The sequence below is a fragment of the Phacochoerus africanus genome, chromosome 8 (assembly GCF_016906955.1).
Source record: "Phacochoerus africanus isolate WHEZ1 chromosome 8, ROS_Pafr_v1, whole genome shotgun sequence".
Lineage (NCBI taxonomy): Eukaryota > Metazoa > Chordata > Mammalia > Artiodactyla > Suidae > Phacochoerus > Phacochoerus africanus.
The window spans coordinates 157,717,639-157,739,779 of NC_062551.1; the positions used below are offsets into that span (position 1 = coordinate 157,717,639).

At 47.2% G+C, this 22,141-nt stretch overlaps 1 protein-coding gene and 1 long non-coding RNA gene across 3 annotated transcripts in view; both read right to left on the reverse strand.

Annotated features, from left to right (window-relative positions):
• The window catches only part of LOC125132139 (uncharacterized), a 21,592-nt gene extending 11,140 nt beyond the window's left edge, over positions 1-10,452 (reverse strand). Inside the window, exons 1-2 of the long non-coding RNA XR_007136146.1 lie at positions 8,792-10,452; positions 6,913-7,034 (exon numbers count right to left, since the gene is read on the reverse strand). This is a non-coding gene — a long non-coding RNA (uncharacterized LOC125132139). The remainder of the gene's footprint in view (positions 1-6,912; positions 7,035-8,791) is intronic.
• A 9,408-nt stretch (positions 10,453-19,860) lies between these two features.
• TCEANC2 (transcription elongation factor A N-terminal and central domain containing 2) overlaps positions 19,861-22,141 on the reverse strand; it is a 39,919-nt gene continuing 37,638 nt past the window's right edge. For both annotated transcript variants that reach the window (XM_047789020.1, XM_047789021.1), the window contains one exon: positions 19,861-20,851. In XM_047789020.1, coding sequence (XP_047644976.1) covers positions 20,663-20,851 — 189 coding nt within the window. In that variant the 3' untranslated portion in view covers positions 19,861-20,662. The remainder of the gene's footprint in view (positions 20,852-22,141) is intronic.

Genomic DNA, 22,141 nt, shown 5'->3' on the forward strand with positions numbered 1-22,141 from the left:
GACAGAGGAGGCCCCTGTGCCCTCCCCATGTAGGGTGGTGGTCAGTCTCTTCTATCCTGGGGGTTTTGGTTCTATCCCAGTCTGGGTCTCCACCCAGACCTCCCTCATCTGCTGCTCTAAGCGACAGCTCCAGGCTGCCCCACAGGCACAGCCGCCCCGTAAGCCTCACATGGAATGATGATGTCCCCAAGCCTCTCCCTCCTCCTGTGCTCCTATCTGGATGAGTCACCCCGGCAGACGCCTGGGCTCATCCCTCCCTCTCCCCCACCTCCCACCTCCAGCCTGTCGATTCCAGGTGCCACCGTCTTTCCGGTCTGCTGCTGTCTCTCTCATCCCCACTGAGATCTGCCCGGCCATCACTAGCCTCCCCTGGCCTCCCCGCCTCCAGCCATGGCCCTGAGCTCATCTGGACCATGGGCAGACGAGGACGTCTGGACATGGCTAAAGGATGAGTAAGAATGTTGGCTTAGACGCAGTTCCAGATTCTAGGTTCTGAGAATTCTTGCCAGGCCAGTCTGGGGACATGCCTCCTTCCCCACCCCTACACTATCATCTCCTGCTAGCCCAGAGGGGAGACCCCCCTCGGTGGTGGGCGCTCTGAGGTAGGGGTAGGGACGTCGGGGCTTTGGGTCTGGCTGCTCACGTCCCCACTGAGTGACCATGGGAGAGGACTCCTCTTCTCCAGGGCTGTTTCTCATCTCTACTGTGGCTGCACTACCTGCCTGATGCCCTGACATTCCAAGGGTCCAAACTACCATAGTCACAGCACAGGACAGCAGATCCCAGCCAATGGGAGGCGGATATGCACCCCCAGCTCCCCTGCTCCTTGACTGGGACAACTCTGAGGCACACGCCACACTATCCTGCTGAGTTCCTTGGCAGGATTCTCAGTGATCGGAACTTTGCTTGATAATACCCTCCTCTCTTTCCCTTCCTTTTTCCAACATGTCTGCAGGTGCTTCCTCTTGTCTCAAATCCTTGTTTCGGGGTCTGTTCCTGGGGGAGCCCAGTCTCAGACTGTAAAACAACAATAATGGTAACTGCCATTTATTGAACACCTACCACGTGCTGGCGTCATGTATACAGACCTCACGTGATCCTCCGAACCACCCTTCCAAGTGGGCGTTATCGCCTCGATGTCACTGTTGAGATGGCTCAGGTTCAGAGGGGAGGTGGCCTGACCGAGGACTCTTACCTGGAAAGCTCTCAATCCACAAGGGGGCCCAATCCCTGCACTTGGCAGGACTGGGTGTCAAGGGACATGGGCCTAGGGGTCCAACCCCCATGGTTGGTCACACTCAGAGCAAGGGGAGGGTGGGGCACTTTTTAAAGCCCTGACACTGCCCCACAGCAGGCACCACTAACAGTGGCGGCAGGAGCACCCTTTCAAGGGTGTGCCCCAGGTGAGGATATTGATGAATAGGGAGCCTGGGCTGGAGAAGAAGGAATATCTTATAGTGACAGCCGTCGACAGGCTGGTTTGTGGCCACTTTGGGGGGGATTCCCAGGAATAACTAGGGGACCCTTTGAGAAGGATAAGTTCCTGCTCATGTAGAAGGAGGCTCAAGATCATCGTTTTTTGGACAAAAACGGGGCCCATTTTATAATCACAGGTCGGTAAAGCTAGGCAATGTTTAGGCTGCATCTAATATGTTCATTTTTAATTTAATTAAAAATGTTTATTGGAGTATAGTTGGCTTACAATGTTGTATTCATTTCAAGTGTACTAGGCTGTATCTAATATATTCTTAATGTGTCTGTATGGAGAGGGTTTTTGTTAATAAAAGCCAATGTTTTGCTTTAGTTTTAAATTTCAAAGCATATTTCCATAGTAAATATTTTTGTTATATAAAAAGAAAGCTCTTTGGGAAGTTCCCTGGTGGATCAGTGTCTTAAGAATCTAGCATTGACGGAGTTCCCATTGTGGCTCAGCGGAAATGAATCTGACTAGCATCCATGAGGACAAAGGTTCAATCCCTGGCCTTGCTCAGTGGGTTAAGGATCTGAAGTTGCCATGATCTCTTGTGTAGGCTGCAGATGTGGCTCAGATCTGGTGCTACTGTGGCTGTGGTGTAGGCCAGCAGCTATAGCTCCGATTCAACCTCTAGCCTGGGAACCTTTATATGCTGCGAGTCTGGCCTTAAAAAGACAAAAAAAAAAAAAAAAAGAATCTGGCATTGTCACTGCTATGGCACAGGTTCAATTCCTGGCCCAGGAACTTCCGCATGCCATGGTGCGGCCAAAAAGCAATCAAGCAAGCAAACAAGCTATTTGGGTAAAAATGAAGTCATAGACTCACATACAGTAAAATAAGCTCCCTTGATGGTACTCAGGGGTGCATGTTAGACTTCACCCTGGACCCATTTCCCCAGGTGGGAGCTTGGAGTGTCCCCCCATTTCCCCCCTCAGTTTCCTCATGTGTGACAAGGGAGGTGGCTGAATGAGCCCCAAGCTCTCTGAGGCTCCAGGTTTGAAAGGGCCCACGGCTCTCCTTGGGGCTACTTGGCATATCTAGGCAGGTTCTTGCCCCAATCTAGCCAGAAGCAGATCTGTAATTGAGCCAGATCTGTGACACTGTGACAGGAACAGAATGGAAATCTCTGCTGGGGAAGCAGCCCGGGGAGATACACTGTCCCGTGGCTGGCTTTTCCCTGGCTCTGGGGGCAGCCTGTCTCAGGGGTATCATGGAGAAAAGGGGATCTGACAAAGCCATGCCCATGGATGAGACAGTCAACGGAGCGGGGGCACGGAGTGGGACGGGGATGTGGCTGCAGAAGGCCGCTTGCTCCTCGGAGCCCATGAACGGGGCCCAGGATGATTTAAACAAAAGAGCAAGTTGGTCAGAATGAATGCTCTGTCATGAGGTGTTCCAGTCCTCCCCTGGATTCTGAGGCCAGACACGGCGTCTGAGTCAGCTTGGTGTGCCCAGCCCGGGGACTGGGAGCTGGTAGGCATCACTGAATACAAATAATAGACAAAACAATGATATCTAAATTGAGTGCTTATTCTGCGCCAGACCCTGTGCTTATTGTTCTACACGTACTATTTACATCTCACAAACCACCAGAAGGTACTCTCATGAAATAGTCAAGAACATATCTCATAGCACAGAGATATCAGGTAACTTACTTGCCCAGCATCACTCAGCTGGTTCGTGGGTGAGCAAGGAATTTTTTTTTTTTTTAAGGGCTGCGCCCATGGCTTATGGAAGTTCCTGGGTTAGGGGTGGAATCAGAGCTGCAGCTGCCAGCCTATGCCACAGCCACAGCAACACCAGATCCCTAACCCACTGAGAGAGGCCAGGGATTGATCCCGCATCCTCATGGATACTAGTTGGGTTCGTAACCCACTGAGCCACAACAGGAACTCCTGAACCAGGATTTAAACCCAGGTAGTTTGGCTCCAGAGCCTGGGCCCTGGATATCTCTGCAAAATATGGTGGTGATGACAAGTTACCGTGTCAGGCACCCGTCATGGGATCTGTAGGAGGGATTGACAAAGGGTGGCAGGAGTTCACCGGGCAGCCTCTGAACACCAGGTGCAAAGGCAAGGGGCTGAGAAAGGTCACTGAATGTGGGAGGAGTGATGACACACCTGGAAGATAAGGGGGGTGTTGAAAGATGAACATGGGGGTGCAGGGGCCAGATCCTGATGAGCCTCCAGTGCCAGGCTAAGGAGGCTGTGGCCGAAGGCAGGTCAGGGACCTGGCCAGGTATGAGGACCCCCTCTCACTGGCTCTCTGACCTTGGGCAAGGCACTGGCCCTCTTGCAACCTCACTTTCCTCATCTGTAAACTGGGGGTGATCATTCTGGCTGCATTCTGCCTCTCAGGGCTTGGGTAAGGACTAGAGACAATAGATGAAAAAAGATTTGACAGATGAAGGTTGGTGAGAAGCATGGAAAGATGTGAACACACCACAGTTCACAGTTGTGAATGCAGCCAACACTTTTTACCTAGAGACTGTCAGACTGCCTCCAAATTTTATTGTTAAATATACACAATGGAATACTACTCAGCCATAAAAAGAACAAAATAACGCCATTTGCAGCAACATGGATGGAACTAGAGACTCTCATCCTGAGTGAATTAAGTCAGAAAGAGAAAGACAAATACCATATGATATAATTTATATCTGGAATCTAATATATGGCACAAATGAACCTTTCCACAGAAAAGAAAATCATGGACTTGCAGAATAGACTTGTGGTTGCCAAGGCAGAGGGGGAGGGAGTTGGGTGGATGGGGAGCTTGGGGTTAATAGATGCAGACTATTGCCTTTGGAATGGATTAGCAATGAGATCCTGCTGTGTAGCACTGGGAACTATGTCTCATCACTTATGATGGAGCATGATAATGGGAGAGAAAAGAATGTGTACATGTATGTGTGACTGGGTCGCCTTGCTGTACAGTAGGAAAAAAATGTATTGGGGAAATAACAATTGATTATAATTAAAAACAAGAAAATAAAGTCTATTGCCCCCCCCCAAAAAAAAGTAACCGCATTTGCAAGAGGCTTTGCTATGTGCCATTCGGCCTTTAGCATCTCACTTGAGGAGCCTCAAAGCTTTGAGGTCAGGCGTAGTTATTCCCATTGTACGAGTGAAGATACTAAGGCCCAGAGAGGTGACGGTTCCTGGCCCAGCACGAAGGCAGAGCTGAGCACGAGCCGGGGGTTAGAGCTGCACAGTTGTTGTTTCATTGCCTCACATGACCAAGTTTTTACCAAGCAGCTTGTCGGAGCCGACCCCTCCACAGGGCCACAAAGGCACAAGGAGGCAGGAAAGCGCAAGAGTGATGACTAGAGGATTCATGATTCGATTATTTGAGGTCTTGACCATTGGTCAATAACCTTGAAGGTCTGTGACAGGTCATAATTTGTCATTTTACTGAGGCCCAATTTGAATTCTTTGCTGCAAGACTGGTATATGGGGCAAAAGCCTGTCAATGCGTCTGCCCAGCATCTGCTTCTCAGCTCAACTTTCCTGTTTTCTCCTCCTGGGGGGAGGCGAGGCGGCCCCAGGGGTGAACACACACAGGGTTAGAGTCAGTTCATCTAGGGAGAGATCCCAGCTCTGTTCATCGAAGCTGTGTGACTTTGAGTAAGCGGCTTCCTGTCTCTGAACTTGTTTGCTGATATGTAATACAAGGATAATAATGCCTATCTCTAAGGGCTGCAGAGAGGATTAAAGGAGTAGTAATCCACGGACTCTCAGGATATCAAGGACTGGGCTGCACAGGGTGGTCTCTGGGAGGGAAAGCGGGAGACGGGGGTGCGGAGGAGGAGGGAGGCATACTTGTCACAATACGCCTTTTTGTAATCTCTTATTTTGTTTAAATCATATGCTTTTTTTGAAATAAAAGAGTGAGATAATATATATAAAGTAGTTTATAGTTTTTATACATATTAGTACAAAGCAGATTTTTTTTTCTTTTTTCTTTTCTTTTCTCTTTTTTTTGGCCACTCCCATGGGAGATGGAAGTTCCTGGGTCAGGCATCATACCCATGCCATAGGAGCAACCTTAACAGTTGCAGTGACAATGCCAGATTCTTAACTTGCTGCACACAAGGGGAACTCCAATACAAAGCGATTTTTGCAAACTCTGTTTCTTTGTGGAAAGCGACTCCCTAACCCCCCAAAATGAAAATCTTCATGGAGCTGAAGAGGCTAAAACAAGGGAGATGCGTCTTAGCTAGAATACATAAGTTTTACAGGGCAAATGCCTGCCTTTGACTGGGCTCCTTGCTGAGGGAGGCAAGGCTGATGCCTGGGCATCGGGAAGACCATGGCGGCTTTGCTGGAGGGGGAGGCTGGCCTTCTCAGGAAAGGCCTTGAACGCAAGTCAAACCATCAGTCCACACCCCTGGGCCTGGTGCCTTCTCTGCCACTCACTGGCTGAGCGACCTTGGCAAGTCTCCGAACCTCACTGAGCCATCAGATTTTCATGTGGCAAATGAGGACAGGGAGTCTGGCCTGCCTTGCAGGGCTGTTAGGAGGGTTGTAGAGGGTATGTGGTAGCCACCCTCTTCACACCTTCACCTTCATCATTATGGACGGGAGGAAGGGACGGAAAAGGATTCTGTGTGACCCCTTACGCCCACCCCACTCGACCTCTCTGAGCAGCACCCTGGGCCACACAACCAAAGGAGAGAGCGTTCCAGAGTGTGGCAGGGAAACAAAATCTGATGTAACTAACAGAGCTTTTCCTTATCCACTTGTCTGGGACAGTATTTATGCTAATCCTATTCCGAGCAAAAGCAACTCACTAATACAAGCAGCGCCTGGCCTCTGGGCTCCACGCCATCTGTCGGGCCGCTTGGGAACAGCTCTTCCTGGGTGGGAAGGACCACACCGCTGGGTTGCTGAGCTGCTGGGCTGCTGGGCTCTGATGGGCCAGCTTGGCCTGGAGGTACCATTCACTGAGCACATGTGCACAGAGCCCTGCTGAGCCCAAGGCCTGCACCAGGCACTGGGGACCTGGGTCCTTTGTGTGTTTGTTTCCTCTGCCACACAGCCTCTTCAAAACCATACTTTCAAAAATCTTGAGGAGTTCCCATTGTGGCTCAGTGGGTTAAGGACTAATTAGCATCCATAAGGATGTGGGTTTGTTCACTGGCCTCGACCTGCAGGTTAAGGATCCAGCATTGCTGCAATTACAGCATATTTCACAGATGCAGCTCAGATCTGGCATTGCTGTGGCTGTGGCACAGGCCAGCAGCTGTAGCTCTGACTCGACCCCTAGCCTGGGAAGTTTCATATGCTGCAGGTGCAGCCCTAAAAAGAAAAAAAAAAAAAAATCTTGATACATGATCAGCTCAAGTACTGGCTCCAGGCTCTTTGACAATGCTGCAGGCATCTTCCCTTTCGGACTGGCCTCCAATCGTGTCCCCCATGGCTACGTGGGCTGCTTACCTCTGAAGCGAATCTCCTATGGGCCATGTCTTCATTTTCTGGCTCTGAAGCAATGCAACCTTTAGTGCTTTCTCAGGCAGCCCTGCTCTCTGCGTCAGGCTAGTAGCCCAAAGTGAGATGTGCTGTAAATGTAAAATACACATCAGATCCCAAAGACTTGGTACCAAAAAAGAATGTAAATTACTTCATTAATAATTTTAATTTTGATTATATGTTGAAGTGATGATATTTTGGGGTGTATAGGGCTCAAATATATATATATTTTTTTCTTTCTTTTTTTACTTTTTTAGGCTGCCCCATGGCATATGGAGTTCCCGGGTCAGGGATCGGATCCAAGCCATTGTCAAGACCCAAGCTTCGGCAACGCGGGATCCCTAATCCACTGTGCTGGGCCGGGGATCAAACCTGCATCCCTGCATTCCCAAGACACTGCCAATCTCACTGCACCACAGTGGGACCTCCAGGGCTCAAAATATACTAATTTCACCTTCTTTTTACATTTTTTTATTTTTAGGGCTGCGCCTGTGGCATATCGAAGTTCCCAGGCTAGGGGTTGAATTGGAACTGCAGCTGCCAGCCCACACCCCAGCTCACAGCAACGCTGGATACTTAACCCACTGAACAGGGCCAGGGATCGAACCTGCATCCTCATGGATACTAGTTGGGTTCATTACCACTGAGGCACAACGGGAAATCCCTTTTTTTTTTTTTTTTTTTTTTAATGGCTGCACTTGCAGCATATGGAAGTTCCTAGGCCAGGGATTGAATCAGAGCTGCAGCTGTGATCTATGCTGCAGCTGCAGCCATGTGGGATCCTTTAATCCACTGTGCTGGGCTGGGGATAACCTATGCCTCCACAGCAACCCTATTCGCTTCAGTCAGATCCTTAACCCATCGCAACAGTGCGGGAATTCCTCTTTTTACATTTTTAATATGGCTACTGGAAAATTTTAAATTACTTATGTGGCTTACATTATAGTTCTATTGAATAATGCTGCTACATAAATCTAAACTCATTCTTTTTCATCTGCTGTACAGTATTCTCAAATTGTGGTATTCTGCAAGTACCACAATTTAACCATTCTTCTAATGTATATTGTTTGCTTGTGTTAAATTTTATTATTACAAATCATTTTCCAATTAAAAATGCTTGCACATGCCTCCTCTGTGCACATATAAAAATATTTCTCTAGAGCTGGGTTGGCAAACTAAGGTCCACAGACCAAATGCAGCCCACTGCTTGCTTCTGTAAATAAAGTTTTATTGGAACACAACTATACCCATTCATTTACGTACCATCTATGGCTACTTTAGCAAAACAACAGCAGAGGTGAGTAGCTTTGACAAGGACCATATTAAAATCTTTATTATCTGTCCCTTTTGTGTCTTTTTTGGCCATCCCAAGGCATATGGAGTTCCAGGGCCGGGGATAGAACCTGGGTCCCAGCACTCCCAAGATGCCACCCATCCTATTGTGACACAGTGTGAACTCCTATCTGTCCCTTTTTGAAAAATTTTGCTGAGCCCTGCTCTGAGAGTTGTTACCAACAACTAATAAGAGCCAGGCTGCAGGTCCAGTTCCCTAGGGAGGAGATTCTGCAATGGTGATTAGCATACAGGATTTTTTTTTTTTTTTTTTTGGCTTTTTAGGGCCACACCCGCAGCATATGGAGGTTCTCAGGCTAGGGGTCAAATCAGCTGTAGCTACTGGTCTACACCACAGCCACAGCCACTTGGGATACAAGCCACATTTGCAACCTACACCACAGCTCATGGCAATGCTGGATCCTTAACCCACTGAGTGAGGCCAGGGGTCAAACCCGCATCCTCATGGATAGTTGTAGGATTTGTTAACCACTGAGCCAAGGAGAGAACTCACCATAGAGGGCACTTATTAGGAGTTGTCCTTGGGTGGAGGGAGGAAGAGGAGCAAGATTAAGCAGAGATCAATTGGGCGATGCTGTAGTTGAGACCTCAGCCAGTGCCACAGAGCTGTGAAGTTGGGATGGTCCTTCAGAGTTGTGCTGAATTGGGGCAATGGAAACAGTCCTTTATAACCCTGAATCAACCTGCCCTGGAGAAGGGGTATGACCTGGGGTGAGGTAACTCTTTCCAGCTGAGGGAATTCCCAGCAAGGGCTGCTAGCTGAAGGGGAATAGCTGCATTGGTCATAGGGATGGGGGCTGGGCAGCGCAGAAGAGCAACCTCTAGAGCCCACACCTTGGGCCATCCAGCTAAACTTCTTTTAATTTCTGGGAGCAGCTCTTGCAGGTCTCAGCTAGCCATCTCTTCTGGTCTCCGTGACCTATGTGGTGGCATGATCTAGACCCTCTGTCCTGAAAGGCCTGAGCCTGTGGTCAACTTATCCTCTTAGGGCATGGCCCTGCACTTGCCTATTTACTGTTAAGCATTAGACAAGGGAGCATCAAGGGGTTTCCAAATGGCTCAACTGGGTACCAAAGATGTACCTCCCTGCTCCACTGCTTAACAGCAGCCTTACCTCCTCCTGATGATCAGGGTTAATTATCCCTGAAAGAATGGTGACTTCTTCTTGCCTGCTGGTCCCTTGACACAAGGAGCTCAAAGTGCCTGGGTGGCAGACCTAGCGAAAAGTTCAATAGTCATCTTGATGTTTCCCCTGGCTGAAGTGTTGTCTCTTTGAGGATCAGGACCTCCAAACTGGCAGAACCTAGCATCATGGGGACAGGAAGCACAGATGCTCCCTGGGAGTGACGGTACCCATAAGACCACTCCTGCTTTCATCCCGATTGCTGGACCCATGCATTCTACCTATTGGAGAAAAACGCCATGTAATGGTCTTCGATTCAGAATATATGCTGCATCCTGGAGGATGGCGCCCTATCCTCAGAGTTTTGTTTCTGAGCTAGTGCCTCAGCTGAGCCACCTACAGATCCAAGCTGGCAGCTTCAAAATGGTGCAGCACGTGACAGGATGAGACGCCTCCACGGCCATGCTCCCACTGCTGTAGAGTCATACGGGATCCCATCTGGTAGACTAAGGTTTACTCTGTAAACCCTTGAGTTGTTGTACAGGAGGAAGCCCTACCAGCAAAGCACCTTCTATCTAGGACATACGCCTATTTCAGTGAAGATGAATCACAGTTTTTTCCCAAGGTAGCAGGGGTTTAATATCATCAACTTGTCAAGTGGCTGGTTGTGTTCCTCAAGGGATAGAGACATAGCTGAGACTCGGAGTTGGTCTTTGTAATTGGCGAGTTGAACACTCAGCATCAGCAACAGCTCGATCAGTCTCAGGGAGTGGGGACCCATGCAATTGGGCCTATATGTACCCTCTCTCCATGCCACCATGGTTACTGCTTATAGGCACCCCTTAGCTCAGCTGATTAGAGCATGGTGCTGACACAGGAATCCCTTGTGCCAGCGCTGGGGTGGCCTTAGATGTGGCTGATGTCAACTGCATATACGTGGTTATTTAATGCTTCTTCCACGGTATATACTCTCTGGTAGATGCTAACATGGTCTTCACATTTGATGCCCCATCTTTTTTTTTTTTTTGGCTTTTTAGGGCCCCACCCATGGAATATGGAGGTTCCCAGGGTAGGGAGTCCAATCGGAGCTACAGCTGCTGGCCTAGGCCACAGCCACAGCCACGCCAGATCTGAGCTGCATCTGCAACTTACACCACAGCTCACGGCAATGCCAGATCCTTAACCCACTGAGTGAGGCCAGGGATCAAACCTGTGTCCTCATGGATGCGAGTCAGATTCATTTCTGCTATGCCACAACAAGAACTCCCCCAGTTTTCTAATCTATCCTTCTAAACCCTAACCAACCAGCCATGCCTTTCACTGCTGCCCATGAGACCCATGTACAGTCTAACCTTGAGCCCTTTTTCTTTCCACAAAAAGGAGATGACTGCATGTACCATTCAAAGCTCTGCCCATTGGAAGGGTTTTCTCCTCTATTGTCTTTCACGGACACCCCTGTGAGAGGCCCACAGGGCAGCAAGGGTCTATTTTTGGCTTGCTCACACATACTGAGCCGAGCCACTCATGAACAAATTTTGCCTTTCTTTTCCTCCAGCTGGATAGAAGGAGCTCCCGAGGCAGCCATGTGTGAGCTGAGGGAGCAGCACTGATGCAAAGGTGCTGGGTGACACAGGCATCTGGGCCACCTGCTCGTGCAGCTACCTTCTGCCTGTGGCCCTGCTGTGCCTACCTGCAGCTGTACCATGTCCGTCTTATGAAAAATTGCTGGTCTTGTCTGACCCTCTGACTTGGTGGAGCTGATAGAACCCAGATCACGATGAGCAGCTCTGGCTGTATGGTCTACCTGATGGTCCGTGGTCAATGCCTCTTCCGGAGTCCTGTAGCAAACCAGGAGCTGTATTTTGGAAAGTGTGTCACTGCTGGCTGCAGATGGCATGGCCTTGATCCAGAGCCCCAGGGACTAGACTGTGATTCTCCTACTAGGCTTTGTCATAAACTCCACAGGCATCTTTCCCCACTTCAGAAACCTCAGATACCATGAATTCTGCCAGATCATATGGTTCCCACAGCAAGGCTTCTTGTCCTCTAGCCTAGATCTGCTGCTGAGTTCTTTCCCACGCTGGGCCTCCATCAAAACAGACAGCCTCTGTGTTATCCACTATGTGGGATGAAGCAGTATTCCCAGGTCTGTACTGCCTCTCAAACCCAAAGATGCCTACCAGGCATTGTGCTTCCTTTGTAATGGGGGAACAGGAGATGCAATATTTTGTCTTTTACTTTGGAGGGAGTGTGCCTGGCATATCCCAGATCACTGGCTCCTAAAAATTTCACTGATCTGTCAGGCCCCTGAAAGATCATAGTGTTTTCTTCCATGCTCTGCAATGCATGCGTCTCTCTAAGGCTTCCAATATGCTTGCTCTTTCTTGCTTATCTAGTCCAATTAGCGGGTGTCCTTAACACAGCAGATCAGTGAGATGTTCTGCAAGATATCTAGGCAGTACAGGTCTTCCCAGACAAGGTGGTGAGAGGGCGGGAGAGTTAACAGCCCTCGAGCAGGATTGTAAATGTATACTTTTGTCTGTTCTAAGTGAATGTGAACTCTGATCTTTTCTGATAGGGGAGGAAAAGAAAAAGAAAAACATTCACTAGATCAATGGCTACATACCATGTACCTGAGCACCTATTAATGTACTCTAGGAAAGGTGCCACATCTGCAGTTAGAACTACCACTTGGTTGACCTTGCTGTGGTCCACTGGCATCTTCCAGGGTCCATCTGAGTTTTGTAGGGGCCAGATCAGTGAATTAAACAGAGAGATAATAGGATCACTATTTCTGCATTCTTTAGGTCTTCAAGGATGGCATTCACCTTTGCCATTCCCTGATGACCAGTGAGGATGAGCATCTTTTAATGTGTTTATTGGCTTATTTATCTTCTTCTTTGAATTTCCATGTTTCATAATTATTTGCCTTTTGAAGAATGCTTTATCTGTCTCCTTCATGAGACCAGGAGCTTCTTGGGGCTTCATGAGATCAGGAGCTTCCTGTGACCTGTGGACCTGGCACATGAGAACTCAATAAATAGGCACTGAATCAATGATTTTAACAAGATGACAAAAGGAGCATTTGATAGGACATCCTGGTCTTCCTGGACCTTGAAACAAACCTCCTTAGCTTATGGGTAAGCCTATTCCTGATAGCAATTATATCATTTTGGTTGATTTAAAAGAAAATACACTGTCATCCAATCAAATCATCTCTTCCGAAACCAAGGCAGTGTCACCAAACTAATCGAAGCTCCAAAGGCTTGTTTTCTGGATAGACTCCCTTCGATAGCAATAATGGGCAGTAACAAACTGAGCCCTCGCCCCATCCGGCTGTGATAAATGCACCCAAAACACATTACAAATCTCAGAGTGAGGCTCTGAGGCCTGAGGCTGCAGCAAAAGAAAACCAAGGTTGACAGGCACAAGTTTAAAAACCTGATATTCTATAAATGAAAAAAGGCCAGCTGCCTGTTCCCTCACCACTGAACACAATAAATGCATTATCTGAGCTTCCTGCCATTTTTCAAACTTAGGACTCTCTAATGATATCTGTTTGCTCAACTCTCAACTTCATTTGTCAAAAAAAAAAAAAAAATCTCTAATTTACTGAATCTCTAGTGTTTCTTTCCTTTGCCTTAAATTGTTGGAGTCTTTCCATTTAAAGTCTTTTCTTAAATATCTGTTTATGCGAGAATATTTTCATCTTTTTAAAACGCACATCTTGGAGTTCCCGTCATGGCTCAATGGTTAACGAATCCAACTAGGAACCATGAGGTTGCGGGTTTGATTCCTGGCCTCGCTCAGTGGGTTAAGGATCCGGCGTTGCCGTGAGCTGTGGTATAGGTCACAGACACGGCTTGGATCCCACGTTGCTGTGGCTGTGGAGTAGGCCGACAGCTACAGCTCTGATTGGACCCCTAGCCTGGGAACCTCCATATGTCTAGGGTGCGGCCCTAAAAAGACAAAAACAAAACAAAACAAAAAAAAACCATAAAACGCACATCTTACTAGCACTAGGTGCGTATCTTCAGAAACTTCGAGGCTTCCAATGATCCGAAGGCCAAAGCCCAAACTCTTTCATAAGGCCTCCAGGGCCTTATTTGCCCCATTTCTTTCCCTTCCTAAGACCCTTGTGCTTCCACCATCCGTTTTATTTGCCTTTACTGAAATGAGCCTTGCACTTTGTTTATTTTCTCTCTCTCTCTCTTTTTTTTTTTTTTTTTTTTTTTTTTGCTTTTGGAGGTTCCCAGGCTAGGGGTCAAATCAGAGCTGTAGCTACTGGCCTACACCACAGCCACAGCCACAGCCACTCGGGATCCAAGCCACATTTGCAACCTACACCACAGCTCATGGCAATGCTGGATCCTTAACCCACTGAGGCCAGGGATGGAACCCACAACCTCATGGTTCCTAGTCGGATTCGTTTCCGCTGCGCCACGACAGGAACTCTGAGCCACACACTTCACATGTCCGTGCTTCTGCATACATACTGACCCCCTGCTAAGAACTCCTAACTACCCTTCAGAGGCAGTTGGTGTTAACTCTGTGTGAAGACTTTCCTTCCCTTAGAATGGTGTTAATCACTGCTTTCTCCATTTCATCAACGTTTTAAATAAATATCTACGATAAATACTTAGTACGCAGTACTGTAATTATTTTCCTATGTGTCTATTTCCCCGTCATTCTAGGAGTTCATGAAGGGCAGAAATTAGGTCTCATTCACTGCAGTTTCTCCAGAGCCAGCCTAGTTCTTGGCACAAAGCAGTCAGGCAACATTTGTTTGATGAGTGAATGAAAACAGACATGGTCCCTACTTCAAAGGCCAGGACCTCCGATTTAACCACCACAAGAAAAGGATCAATAAGCTGCTAGAGCAGATTCTAATGGTATTTACTCTCCCAAATTTCATCTAGCAACTGAACACATTTAGGAGACATAGGCATATGTCTTCATACCTAGACTCATAGGCAACTCAGAGATCCAGCAACTTCTCTCCCACCATCTCAGGAGCTGACCCCTCCCCCCTTTGAACCCTTTTATCTTTAAGAGGTTGGAGTTCATAGGTGCTTTTTAGTGGGTGGGCAAGCTTGGATGGATGTCTGCAAGCCTCCTTCCCTTTGGCAAGCACTCAGAATAGCTCCATTAGCGTTCATGGAAATTCTGCACATGCATCAAGGAGAAAACAGCCACAAATAACACAGCTTGCTTTCCAAATCTCCAAAGCATATCTCTGCAATCATTTAACTTTCCAACTATCACCACTGAAGCCTTTCAGCCAGGGAGCAATTTGTCTTCAACTTACTCTGGGTTCCTAAGTTAGCAGAACATTTTGGTTTTTTTATAAATGAAGCTTCCTACTACTGGTCTCTCTCTCTCTGCTCCAGCTTCTCTTCTATTCCAGTCTGATAACCAAAAAACTAACCCGTTCCCGCATGGAATCAGTCCAAACACCTTCCTGATGCTCCAAAGACATCAGGATCAAGTTTGATCCTGGTCCTTGCCTTCTTCTCCTGTCTCCTCCACGTGTCCTCCACTCCAGCCATACCAGTCAGGTATCTCACAGTTCTGTGTCTTTCCTACTCTGCTTTCTCTGCCAGGCATACACCTCAACCATCCAATTAGCTACTTCTGTCCTTGAAGAAGGCACGCAGGTATCACCTCCTCCAAGAAGCATTCCCTGATTGATTAGATGCCTTTCCTACATATCCACAATTAGTCATCATCAATAAATAGTTATGGAGATCTAGCTCTGTTGTGGGTTCTAAAGATATATCAGGGAACAATGCAAAGACTGGGAGTTCTCTAGTGACTCAGCATTTTAAGGATCCAGCATGGTCATTGCTGTGGCTGTGGTATGGGTTTGATCCCTGGGACTTCTCAATGCCGGAGGGTGTGGCCAAATAAAATAAAAGTAGATTTCTCATGATGTCACTTAAAAAAAAAAAAAGACTCTGCTCCCACGAAGCTTAATTTTTTTTTTTTTTTCCTGGCTGCACCCTCCGCATGAGGAGGTTCCCAGACCAGGGATCAAACCCATACTACAGCAGTGACCCAAGCCACAGTAGTGATGATGCCAGGTCCTTAACCTGCTGAGCCACCAGGAAACTCCAATCTAAATTCTTTGTGTGTTGGGGGGAAACGCAATAAAGAAATAAATAACTGCATCAAGAGATGGCAAATACGCCAAAGAAAAAGCAGGTTAGGATATTAAAAAATGGGCAGGAGTGCTATTTTATTTAGGGTGGTCAGTGTAGGACTTTCTGACAAGGCAAACCAAGACCTCAAACAAGTGAGGAAAGTAATATGCAGATAGCTACGGAAAGAGCACTACAATCAAGGGACCACACATGCAAAGGCCCTGAGGCAGAAGCACGCCTGGCGTGTGTTCAGATCAATCAGGGAGCCAGCGGGACCACGGAGATGTGAGAAAAGGAGAGAAGGTTAGGAAATGAGGTCAAAATGAGGACCCAGACCACATAGGGCCTTGTAGGACATAGTAAGGGATTTCGCTCTGAGTGAGGTGGAAACTTTTGAGCAGGTAAGAGATACATATGACTTCCCTGGCATTTTCAAAGGTTCATTCTCGATACTCTGTGGACCACAGATTATTACAATGGGGATCAAGGGTGGAAGCAGGAAGAGCACAGACACCTGCACATCCGTTGGTTCCACAAATATTTATTGGGTCCTACGATAGGACAAGCACTGTCCCCGTCACTGAAGAGACCCAGATGAGTAAGACAGGATTTCTGACTTCAAGGTCACATACTAACGGGGAGATAAGAGTCACAAGCACAACCACAAAACATGTGGCTGTGTACAGAACAGTACACAAGGTATTCTGGTCGGGGTGGGAGAGGGAATTATGTAGAGGAGCATTCCAGAGGGAGAAGACAGCAGGTGAAAATGCTCAGAGCAGAGTGACAAGGTGGGATTTCCAGTTGTGATGTCACCTTGTTTCTGGCATAGAGGTGAATTTGAAGGGAGTAAAGACTAGAAGCAGAAAGACCCGTTAGGGGGCCAGGTGGTCATGCGGGCAAGAGAAGATAAAAGTCCTGAAGTGGTGCTAGAGATGGAGAAGAGGCAAGAGGTGCTGAGTATTTGAGAAGTGAACCCATGAGGCCTTGACTGAGTGAGGCTGGAGCAGAGGTATCCTGGCTGAACCAGGGGTTCTGAGCTGTAATGCCGGGCCTGCCAGTTTTGTCGAGGGAGAGAAGACCTGTTGCGTCTACACACGAGAGGACCATGGGACATCTAGGAGATATTGTCTGAGACTTGGGGGTCGGGGATGGGCTGAAGAGACAAACTGCAGTGTCACCATCCTATAAAAGATGCTTGAAACCATGAGCATGCATGAAATCGACCAGAGATACAGCCAGGTCCATATGGTCAAATAGACCTGGGTTTTGAATCTTAGATTGGCTATTCACTCTGTGACCTTGAATAAGTTACTAATCCATGTGTACCTCACTTTCCTCATCTTGAACTGAGTATTACTATTTTTTAAAATGTCTAGCACAGTACTGAGCATATGGTAGCTCCCATAACTACTGAGCAAGATACTTCTGCCCAGTGAGCCTCAGGGTCTCATGTGTAGCTCCTGCTAGGTATCCATAAGACCCCATGGACTGGGTACTCAGCAAATGGTTACTGAAGAAAAGAAGTCCGAAAAAATAGGATTTCCCATTGTGGCGCAGTGGAAATGAAACCAGCTAGTAACCATGAGGTCGAGGGTTTGATCCCTGCCCTCGCTCAATGGGTTAGGGATCCGGCATTGCTGTGAGCTGTGGTGCAGGTCATAGATGCACCTTGGATCCTGCTCTGCTGTGGCTGTAGCTTTGATTCTCTAGCCTGGGAATCTCCACATGCTGCAGATACGGCCCTAAAAAAAAAAAAGTCTGAAAAACTGAAATAATACCTACTAAGACAATAGATGATTCAACAGGATTGCTTTTCTTTTTTCTTTTTTCTTTTTTTTTTTTTTGTTGTTGTTGTTGCTATTTCTTGGGCCGCTCCCGCGGCATATGGAGGTTCCCAGGCTAGGGGTCGAATTGGAGCTATAGCCACCGGCCTACGCCAGAGCCACAGCAACGCAGGATCCGAGCCGCGTCTGCAACCTACACCACAGCTCGCGGCAACGCCGGATCTTTAACCCACTGAGCAAGGGCAGGGACCGAACCCACAACCTCATGGTTCCTAGTCGGATTCGTTAATCACTGAGCCACGACGGAAACTCCAGGATTGTTTTTCTTTTTGCTTTTTTACGGCTGCACCTGAGGCATATGCAAGTTCCCAAGTTAGGGGTCGAATCAGCAGCTGAAGCTGCTGGCCTACACCAGAGCCACAGCAACACAGGATCTGAGCCTCGCCTGCAACCTATACCACAGCTCATAGCAACGCTGGATCCTTAATCTACAGAGCAAGGCCAGGGATGGAACCTGTGCCCTCATGGATACTAGTCAGATTTGTTTCCACTGAGCCACGATGGGAACTCCTCAACAGGGTTTTTTTTTTAAAAAAAAAAACATATAAAAAAGGTCAATGTAAATGTTAATTAATTATCTTAGGAAAAGTATCTAGCACCTACAAGGGAGATAATATAGTCCCTTTCCCTCTGTCCTTGAATAAACAAATCTCTGATAAGTTTAATCCATTAAAAGAGCGAAAATATAAACACAAACACCTACAAAATCATACAAGCATACTCAACATCATCGCATTGGCAGATTTCATTGTGTTAGACTTTTTCCTTCCCTATCTCCTGTTTTCTTTCAGACCTTCTGACTCCCCTCTCTTCCTTAAGGCAGCCAGTGGAAATGACCCAATATACAGGCTTTCATACATTTCTCTATGCTCATACAATCCTGTACAAAGATATATATCCACATATAGGATTTTTTCATTGTTTCCTTTTTGTAAAACTGGATTCCTATTAAAGGCATTTTTCTCTAAATTCATTTTTTTCACTTAATAATACATCTTGGTCAACCTTTCAGGTCAATAGATACAGAAGTCATTTATTCTTTTTTTTTTTTTTTTTAGGGCCGCCCCTGCAGCATATGGAGGTTCCCAGGCTAGGGGTTGATTCAGAGCTGTAGCCTGCCAGCCTACACCACAGCCACAGCAATGCCAGATCCAAGCCACATTTGCAGCCTACACCACAGCTCACAGCAACGCTGGATCCCTAATCCACTAAGCAAGGCCAGGGATCAAACTTGTGTCCTCATGGATCCTAGTCAAATTTGTTTCTGCTGAGCCATGATGGGAACTCCAGTATATTTCGTTTCTTTAGGAAACTTTATTGCTGGGTCAATATACGTATATATTTTAAATATGAGTAAATGTTGACATATTTTCTGAGAGGGATGTGGTAATTCATTCCAACTATCAGTGTATTAAAAGTGACCATTTCCCCATATCTTCACCAGAAGTTGGCATTTTAATTTAAAATGTTTTCCAGTTTCATCTGAAAAATGGCATCATATAATTGCCCTATTTTGCATTTTCTTGAATATTTTTGAGATTAAGCATCATTTCTGGTTTATTGGTCATCTGGGGTAAAGATCCATGACATATGCAACTTACTGTCAAGAGTGTCTGAAAAAAAATTGTGCGTATGTGAGGGAGAGAGAGAGAGAGAGGGGAGAGAGAGAGAGATGAAATGGTGTCCGTGCTTTTAAATCCATCTCCTCTTTTTTTGGATTTTAAATCTTTCCTTTAAAAAATATATATATTTCTTTATTTTATGGCTGCACCTGTGACATATGGAAGTTCCCCAAGCCAGGGACTGAATCTGAGCCACAGCTGCAACTTAGGCCACCCTGTAGATCCTTTAACTGACTGCACCAGGCTGGGGATCGAACCCACAGCTCCACAGCGACCCGAGCCACTGCGGTCAAATTCTTAACCCACTGTGCCATGGGAGGAACTCCTTTTATAAACACATTAAATCTCTCCCCTTCTATTGGCTCCTTCTTTTCAGATTACAAGCATGCTCCAATCTCCTCTAACCCAAAAAACCTTCTTTGGGCTTGCTATCTCCCTCAAATTCCTGTCCAATTATTCTTTATTTTCTCCAACTATATTCTTTCTCAAACCTAAACACTTTCCAATGAACAAGTCATACCTTGTTAGGGGGGAAAAGTCCCAGTTACTTATTACCTAAAAAAAAAGCAAATATCAAGAGTTCCCAAAGTGGCCCAGCGGTAACAAACCTGACAAGTATCCATGAGGACATGAGTTCAATTCCTGGCCTTGCTCAGTGGGTTGATGATCTGGCATTGCCGTGAGCTGCAGTGTAGGTCACAAACGCCGCTTGGATCCGGCATCCGCCGGCAGCTGCAGCTCCAATTCAGCCCCTGGCCTGGGAACTTCCATATGCCGCAGGTGCAGCCCTAAAAAGATGAAAATGGAAACAGAACAAACAAACAAACAAAAGCAAGTATCATTTACGGAATTGTTCAAGCAAGTCTATGTAGAGGTATTTCATTTTAAAGCACACACATATACAATTTTTCTCCTACAGGAATTCATTTCAAAAGAAATTTCATCATGTATCTTCTGCAGAACCTTAAACCGAGAGCTGACATATTCAAATAAACCTCAAGGTGTAGGGATGCTTCAGGCCAGTTCCTCATTAGAAGCCTCAGCATGGGGGCTCCGGAGCCCAACACAGAAGGTCTTCCAGGGAGAGCTGAAACGTTCAGATAAGTGAGTTCTGGAAAGAAGGGGTGGTTGGCGGGCTCTGGCAGGCTCACCCCTGGGGTAGAGCAAAGAGAACAGACGGGGGAGTTCTGAGAGGCACTGGCGCTATCTAAACTCAGGGGGACGGAACCGAGTGAGCAGCAGCGGTAATTGAGTTTCAGTTACCTGCAGGGTGGCGAAATAAAGTAGGAACTTCATCTGCCTGACACGGGGGACATTTAGAGGTGTCCTTGGCATATTCACAGTGAAATCTGTCACCCTTTCACTGTGCTGGGTGATGGCAACCATGCCGCGCTTCCTAGTGACAACGAGCGCACATCCTGTCAGGCAGCCCCAGCGCACTACAGCTAATGAAGCGCTTCCTGCGGCCTGTCTCCCAGGGCTCTCTGCATCCTCTGTCTGGAACATGGCACCACGGGAAAATTTAGCACAGCCAGCAACAGCCATCGCCCAAACTCAAAAGAATCTTTGAATGGCAGAGAGAGGCCCATTTTCCTTTCTGCCCAGCCCAGGGGTGGAACCGTCCTCGGGTCACTTTTTGTGGGTCTGTACAAACGTGCCGACTGGCAGCGTGCCGTTCTTCACCTGAGCCCGGATTTCAGCTTGATGCTTTAATGTGAAGACCAGGGCTCTCACCGTCCGCCGGTACGGCCCATTAATGAGGCGGGAGCAGAGATGAAACGTTTCCCGTTCAATATTTTCAACCAGTAGGTGATCCATCTAAAAAAAACAGCAAAATTATCAAATTAGGGCCTTGCATTGCATAAGGATTAAAAGCGAGAGAGGCTGGAGCACTTTGCTCAGAGGCCTCCATTAATCAACTGAAATTCAAGGACATCTACTTCCTGTCACCAGAGAAACAGGAAGAGCAAATTAATTCCACCCTGGCAATTAAGGAACAAGGCCATGTGCTTTGTGACAGGGACCTCATTCACAACCCCTGCCGGGTGGTAATATTGCCATTATAACAGGAAACTGGCTTGAACCAAGCAATGGGTTCTGGGCCCTGTACTCTACCAACCAGGAAACGAAGACTGAGGATAATAAATCAGTATAACATTTATACTTTTCTGTTTGTTTTTCAAGTGCCTTTTAACCCTTTAGCAGCATTTTAGAAACAATGGGTCTAGATCCTGATATGTGTGTAAAACAGTTTATAAATCACTTTTCATATTTAATGCCCACAACTCCTATGATCTCATTTTACAGATGAGGAAACAGGTTGAAAGATAAAGAAATGCTTGAGATTCTTACAACTATTAAGAGGCAGAGTTAGGGGCTCTGACCTGGAGCCCCCAACTCCAACATTCATGTTTCTTCCCTTTTTACCACCCTCACTGTTCCCTTCACGTTCTGAGATCAGTTGGATTTGGAGAGACTTCTGCAGAGTCACCTAAGCAGAACGGGCCTAGAGGATGGGCGCTGTGACAGTCTGGCGGTGTTCTGGCTCAGGCCCAAGCCCTCTTGAAGTCACAGGCCAAATCAAAGCAGGACAGGCCTGGGGCTTTGTCCACATGCTCTGGATCCAGGCCAGACTGGGATGCTGGTCTGGGACCCCCTCACTTCCTTTCCAGGCGCACCACTCACTATTGGCCTCCCAGGTCCTGTCCCTCACCCAGCCTGAGCAAGCTCAGCTGCTTTCACACACCTCTACGCCTCTCGACAGGTTCATGTTCCCTTGCAAGGCACACTTGCCCTTGAAAAAACACTCCTATTTGTATGTCAAAGATTAGCTAAAAAACAAAAAGTAGAGAGTTCCGTTGTGGCTCAGCAGATGAAGAACCTTACCACAATCCATGACGATGAGGGTCTGATCCCCCACCTTGCTCAGTGGGTTAAGGACCCAGAATAGGTCACACATATGGCTTGGATCTGGCATTGCTGTGGCTGTGGCACAGGCCTGCAGCTGCAGCTCCGATTCGACCCCTAGCCTGGGTACTTCCATATGCCTTGGGTGCAGTTGTCAAAAGAAAACGACAACAAAAAAAGCAAAAAAAGCAAATCCTACTT